The 6,716-nt window shown below is 49.8% G+C and overlaps 1 protein-coding gene across 5 annotated transcripts in view; it reads right to left on the bottom strand.

Annotated features, from left to right (window-relative positions):
- The window catches only part of CEACAM20 (carcinoembryonic antigen related cell adhesion molecule 20), a 31,130-nt gene extending 24,851 nt beyond the window's left edge, over positions 1 to 6,279 (bottom strand). For 4 of the 5 annotated variants that reach the window (XM_025368162.1, XM_025368161.1, XM_025368160.1 and 1 more), the window contains exons 1-2: positions 5,951 to 6,012; positions 625 to 768 (exon numbers count right to left, since the gene is read on the bottom strand). In XM_025368162.1, coding sequence (XP_025223947.1) covers positions 625 to 768; positions 5,951 to 6,002 — 196 coding nt within the window. In that variant the 5' untranslated portion in view covers positions 6,003 to 6,012. Of the gene's footprint in view, positions 1 to 624; positions 769 to 5,950 lie in introns of all 5 variants that reach the window. The other variant, XM_025368159.1, reaches the window with a different exon arrangement.
- Positions 6,280 to 6,716: the final 437 nt, after the last annotated feature.

Raw genomic sequence — 6,716 nt, forward strand, 5'->3', positions numbered from 1 at the left:
TTGTGCAAGTGAAGCAAAGGGTCTGGGACCTGACCAGGGGTCAATCAATGTCAACTGCAATGACAATCAAGCTTACGACACGGGTGCCAGCAAGGGCCCCCTACCCACTCTTTTTCTTTATTGATATAGGGTTTCGCTCTGTCACCCAGGCTGGAGTGCAATGGTGCAATCATAGTTACTGCAACCTTGACCTCATGGGCTCAAGCGATCCTCCCACCTCAGCTTCCCAAATAGCTGGGACTACAGGTGTACACTACCATACCTGGTGAATTTTTTTTTTTTTTTGTAGACATGGTGTCTCCCTATGTTGCCCAGGTGGGTCTCGAACTCCTGGGCTCAAGTAATCCACCCATCTCAGCCTCCCAAAGTGCTGGAAATGACAGGCGTAAGGAACTGCACCCAGCCCCCCCCCCCACTTTTTAGCCAACTTTGCCCACCCCAGCCATGACAGTCACAGCCCTCCCTCTTTACCCCGACCCCTGGCACAGATGACTGGACCGGTTATTGCCAGACTCTGGCTGAGCCAATCAGATTCGTCCTCTTGGGACTTTGGGTGTGAGGCCCGGATGGGGGATCTCCATGGAGGCAGAGATCAACATGACCATCTTGTTTTCTGGCTCCCACCTCTGGATCTGCCATGAATCTGGGGTGTCCTGGGGGTCCCAAACACAGACAGAACAACATCCTCACTTTGGGTGGCATCAAGTGGGTTGGCATCAAGGGTGAGCTGGGCTGCAGCTGGAGGATTCCATAGGGTCCAAAGCGAGGCTAGAAGGGGAGAGAGGAGGCATTCAGGGAGGGAGAGGTGTGTTGGGGGGTGCCTGACTAGGGTCTTCAGAAGCACAGGGAGCTCTGAGGTCATAGGGCTGGCATTCCACCCATGGAGACCTGAGTCCTACTCATGACTTACCAGCTATGTGACCTGCAGCATGTTTTTTGTTTGTTTGTTTGGTTTTTGTTTGTGTGTTTTTGTTTTCTGAGGCAGAGTCTGGCTCTGTCGCCCAGGCTGGCATGCAATGGCACAATCTCAGCTCGCTGCAACCTCCGCCTCCCGGGTTCAGGTGATTCTCCAGCCTCAGCCTCCTAAGTAGCTGGGATTACAGGCACAGGCCACCACGCCCAACTAATTTTTGTGTTTTTAGTAGAGACGGGGTTTTGCCATGTTGGCCAGACTGGTCTCGAACTCTTGACCTCATGTGATCTGCCTGCCTCAGCCTCCCAAAGTGCTGGAATTACAGGCGTGAGCCACTGTGCCCAGCTGCAGCATGTTTTTGTCCTCTCTGAGCCTCAGTCTCAACTGTAAAATTGGTGTACTATCACCTGCTTCCTAGGGTTGTTGTGGGGGTGGTAATGAATATTGGCAAACTTTAATTGGGCTGCCTGATAGTCACTGTGTTCTCTCCAATGATGTGCCCTCTACTGGAGCCACATGATGGTCCCTGTATTCCACATAGAGGAAAACCGATGCTCAGAGAAGTGATGTCACTCACCAAGACGGTATTATCAATGGCAGAAGCTAAAAACCTGGCCTGCCAGGCCCTGAAGACTGCGCTCTCAACACTGTAATTCCTCCTGTCAGCCCAGAGATGGCCACAGAGCCAGCCCTTGATTAACAGGTACTTCTACTGTGATCTTGGTGAAAAATATTGACTTTTGGTACTTCCTCTGATGTGCCCCTAGGCAAGATTTCACTTGCATGGGGAGGAAAGGAGAACAAGATAGCAGAAGTTCCCAGTTTTTGGCGGGGTATGGTGGCTCATGCCTGTTATCTCAGTACTTTGGGAGGCTGAAGTGGGACGATCACTTGAGCTAAGGAATTTGAGACCAGCCTGGGCAACATAGTGAAGCTTTGTCTGTACTAAAATTTTTTAAAATTAGCTGGGGGTGTTGGCGTACATCTGTAGTCCCAGCTACAGTCTGAAATGGGAGGATCACTTGAGCCTGGGTGTTTGAGGCTGCAGTGAGCTGTGATGGCACCATTGCACTCCAGCCTGGGTGACAGAGCAAGATCCTGTCTTAAAAAAAAATACAAACACACACACAAAAAATGAGTTCCCAGTTTTCCATTTGATCATTCTGCACACCACTACGGAGGCTGCAAGAGACTACGGGACCTGGCACGGTGGCTCATGCTTGTAATCCCAGCCCTTTGGGAGGTCGAGGCGAGCGGATCACTTGAGGCCAAGAGTTTGAGATCACCCTGGTCAACATGGTGAAACCCCGTCTCTACAAACAAACAAACAAAAAAATACAAAAACTAGTTGGGTGTGGTGACAAGCACCTGTAAACCCAGCTACTTGGGAGGCTGAGGCACGACAATCTCTTGAACCCAGGAGGCAGAGGTGGTGGTGAGCCGAGATAGTGCCATTGCACTCCAGCCTGGGTGACAGAGCTAGACTTTGTCTCAAAACAAAAACAAACAAACAAACAAACAAACAAAACATGAGACTTTGCTGGGGCCCAACTCCAGCAGCTGTGCTCACATGCAACTGACCTCATCTCTCCCAAGAGCCCCATTAACGCAGACCCTCTGCCCCTCTCAAAAGGGCCCCAATGTGGCCCTAACACTGCCCCATTCTCTGCCCAGTCAGTGAATAAGGGCACGAGCTCTTAGGAACAAATATGAGCTCTGTCACTTACTAGCCCTACTATCATGGGTAAGGGACTTTCTCTTTGTGCGGCTCAGTTTCTTCAACTGAAAAATGGAGATAATAGTAGAACTCAGCTTATCTGGTGGTTGTGAAGTCTGAGTGAGATTATCAAATGTGACATGCTTAACAGAGTTCATCGCAAATATTCAGCCACCATGATGGCAACGATGACGACGATGATGGTAGTCTTGATGACGGGTTCTCATGTCTGTGGTTTCTCTGCCTCAAATGCTATTAGAGGTTAGGCCCACAGTCTCAGAGCCTGACCACCTGGGTTTGAATCTCATTTTTGCCATTTATTTGGGCAAGTGATATCCCCTATCTGAGCCCCAGTTTCCCCATTTGAAAAATGGAGGTAGTAACAGTTCCAGCCTCACTTAACTGTCGTAAGGATAAGTGAAATGATGTGAGCGAAAGCATTGATAGGGGCCTCATCATATCCGCCCGAGACAGGAAGCCTCCCTCCATGGAAAGCCTGCCGTGGCCCCTTCCCTCTGGCTTTCTTCTCACATTGCCCTGCCTTTGTCCCATCAGGAAGAGGCAACACTCACAGAGACACCTGTGGATACGGCTGATAACTCTCAGCCTTCCAGGACTACGGAGCCCCTGCACCCTTCCAGGGTCAGCCAGGAAGCACTGGCCCAGAGAAGGAGAAGCTGGTCTCAGAGACACACAGCAAGGCTGGGCTGAGCCCTCACCTCTGCACATGACCTGTTGCAAAATAATGTCTTCACTTCCAAAATACTTTTTTCGTCAAAATATTCTAGTTTCTTCCTTTTGTCTCAGATGCCTTTTAGGCAGAAATTTCACATTCATCCCCATCCTGATCCGTGGACCTGGCCGCCCAGGGCTGGCACAGCCTCCCTCCGCCTATCTCTCATCTGCTTGTCTGAATCTCCGTGATACTCCCTCTCTTCCCGTGTCTCTGAATCTATTTCTGTGTCTTTACACAGTTCTCTCCCTGTCTCTTTGTTCTCTGTCTCCATCTCTCTCTGCTCCTCCCTGTTTTTCTCACTGGTCTTTCTTTTCTTTTCTTTTCTTTCTTTCTCTCTCTCTCTCTCTCTTTCTTTCTTTCTTTCCCTTTCTTTCTTTCGTGCCTCTACTTCTAAATACTCGAGAGTGAGACGGAGTCTCGCTCTGTCACCCAGGCTGGAGTGCAGTGGCCGGATCTCAGCTCACTGCAAGCTCCGCCTCCCGGGTTTACGCCATTCTCCTGCCTCAGCCTCCCGAGTAGCTGGGACTACAGGCGCCCGCCACTCGCCCGGCTAGTTTTTTGTATTTTTTAGTAGAGACGGGGTTTCACCATGTTCCCCAGGATGGTCTCGATCTCCTGACCTCGTGATCCGCCCGTCTCGGCCTCCCAAAGTGCTGGGATTACAGGCTTGAGCCACCGCGCCCGGCCGGGTTTTTCTTTTTTTTAATCTTCTTCAAACCATGGTCATGAGAGGTCTACTCAGCTGCTTACGTGGTCCCCTCCAGTGATGGCACAGGGGATGGTCTCTCCTAAGACAGCCCTAGGAGGATGGCCTCACAGGTGAAGGAACTGGGGAGAGTAGAGCATCTCCTAACTAGGGAACTCTGAGTCACGCAGCAAGCATCAACCATTTGCAACAAAAAAACATGAGAAACAGACGCTTATTCACAATGCTGGTAGGAATGCAAAATGGTATCTTTGCAATGCAGCAGGGGTGGGAGGCATCTAACAATTTATGTATGGCTCTGCTTTTGAAACCAGTTACCCTATTTCTAGGAAGTTCACCTGAAGAAACACCTCTGGCAATATGAAAACACATGTCCACAAAGTTATTCATCACAACACTGCTTGTCACTGAAAAATATTGGAAACCACNGGCTAGTTTTTTGTATTTTTTAGTAGAGACGGGGTTTCACCATGTTCGCCAGGATGGTCTCGATCTCCTGACCTCGTGATCCGCCCGTCTCGGCCTCCCAAAGTGCTGGGATTACAGGCTTGAGCCACCGCGCCCGGCCACTCTTTTTTTTTTTTTTTTGAGACAGACTCTTACTCTCACCCAGGCTGGAGTGTAATGGCACAATTGCGGCTCATTGCAACTTCTGCCTCCCGGGTTCAAGCAATTATCTGCCTCAGCCACCCAAGTAGCTGGGATTACAGGTGCCCACCACCACACCCAGTTAATTTTTGTATTTAGTAGAGACAGTGTTTCACCATCTTGGCCAGGCTGTTCTTGAACTCCTGACCATGTGATCCACCCACCTCGGCCCCCCGAAGTGCTGGGATTACAGTCATGAGCCACTGCGCCTGGCCTCCACTGGTAACATTTCTAAGGCTATTTTTTTACCTTTTGTCTCTGTCTCCCTGGGTATCTCTTCTTCCTGTATTTCCCTCTCTCTCTCTCTCTTTCTCCCTGGGTCTCTGGTTCTATGGCTCTGACTCCATCTTTCTCTCTCTCTCTCTGTCTCTGTACACACACACACACACACACACACACACACACACACACACACACACTTTGGCTTTCTCTCTTGTCTCTAGTCTCTGTTTATGTCTCCTTCTGTCAGTCTCTTGCATCTGTATTTGTTTCTGTCTCTGTCTCTGTGTCTGTTTCTCTCTGCCTCTGTCTCTCTTTCCTCAAGTGTGTACACACACACACACACCACTGACAAATATACATATATTTTTGTCTCTCTCTTTGTCTCTGGTCTCTGTTTAGGTCTCCTTCTGTCAATCTCTTTTGTGCCTGTCTTTATTTCTATCTTTCCCTTTCTTTCTTTCTCTCTCTCTATTTCTTTCTTTCTTTCTTTTTCTTTCTCTCTCTCTCTCTCTCTCTCTCTCTTTCTTTCTTTCTTTTTTGAGACAGGGTCTTGCTGTGTCACTCAGACTGGGGTGCTGTAGTGTGATCTCGGTTCACTGCAGCGTCCGCTGCCGAGTTCAAGGTTCAAGTGATTCTCCTACCTCAGCCCCCCAAATAGCTGGGACTATAGGCGCCCGCCACCACACCCAGCTAATTTTTGTATTTTTAGTAGAGACATGGGTTTTGCCATGTTTTCCAGGCTGGTCTCAAACTCCTGGCCTCAAGTGATCTGCCCACCTCAGCCTCCCAAAGTGCTGGGATTACAGATGTGAGCCACCACGCCCGGCCCTATCTTTATATCTGTATCTGTCTTTATTTCTGTCTCTGTCTCTGTGTCTCCATTTTTTTTTCTCTGCCTCCATCTCTTTCCTCGAGTGTGCGCGTGTGCACACACACACACACACACCACTGACAAATAGATGGATACAACCCCCCTCCACCCCCATCTGAAGGAAGCAGGGCACTCACCTGAGAGCAGGATTCCCATCCAGTGGTGTCCCCATAAGTCAGCAGGCCCCATGGGTCCCAGCACCTGACTTCAGTGTGCCAGGCCGTCTGTTGTCCCGGCTTGCACACACAGACACAGTCCTCACTCCAGCTGCAGCCCCTCCACCTCCCTTCTCTCCTCTCCCCCACTGCTACAAAGTCACACACACTGTAGTGACTGCCGCTCTCGGGACAGACAGGGGTGGTGGCAGGGAAGTAACTTTGACCCCACCTCTGCCCTCCACCCCCAGGGCTGACTTTCCTTCCCTGCCCAGCGTGGAGAGCGGAAAGTCCAGGAACCCTGGAGACCGGGAACTGAGATTACAATGGTCAATAGCAATGATAAGAAAAAAACAACAATGACCAGCTCCTTGTTTCTGAGAGCTTAATAACCAGGCCCAGTGCCAAGTTCATTATAAGCAGCCAATAAATATTAAATGAGCTGGAATCATGCTTGTGATATAGATCCCAGTCATAAACGAAAGCTCTGGAGTCAGACCGGCAGGAATCACAGACTGAGCAGGACTGGGGGAACTCCAGGAGGAGCTCAACGTGGTCTTGGGAGAAGGGGCAGGGAGGGCCTCCTGGAGGAGTGGACATCTGAGCTGAAACTTGGAGAACATAGTAAAGGTTCTATATATAAAAGTTGCTTTTAAAAAAATCTCTATGAGCAAGACAAGCTGTTGGTCTTTGAGAGTATATAGACCCAGACCCAGAAGATTTAACAGAACCAACCAGCTGAGGGAAC

This window comes from Theropithecus gelada, chromosome 19, assembly GCF_003255815.1.
Source record: "Theropithecus gelada isolate Dixy chromosome 19, Tgel_1.0, whole genome shotgun sequence".
In the NCBI taxonomy this organism is placed as follows: domain Eukaryota; kingdom Metazoa; phylum Chordata; class Mammalia; order Primates; family Cercopithecidae; genus Theropithecus; species Theropithecus gelada.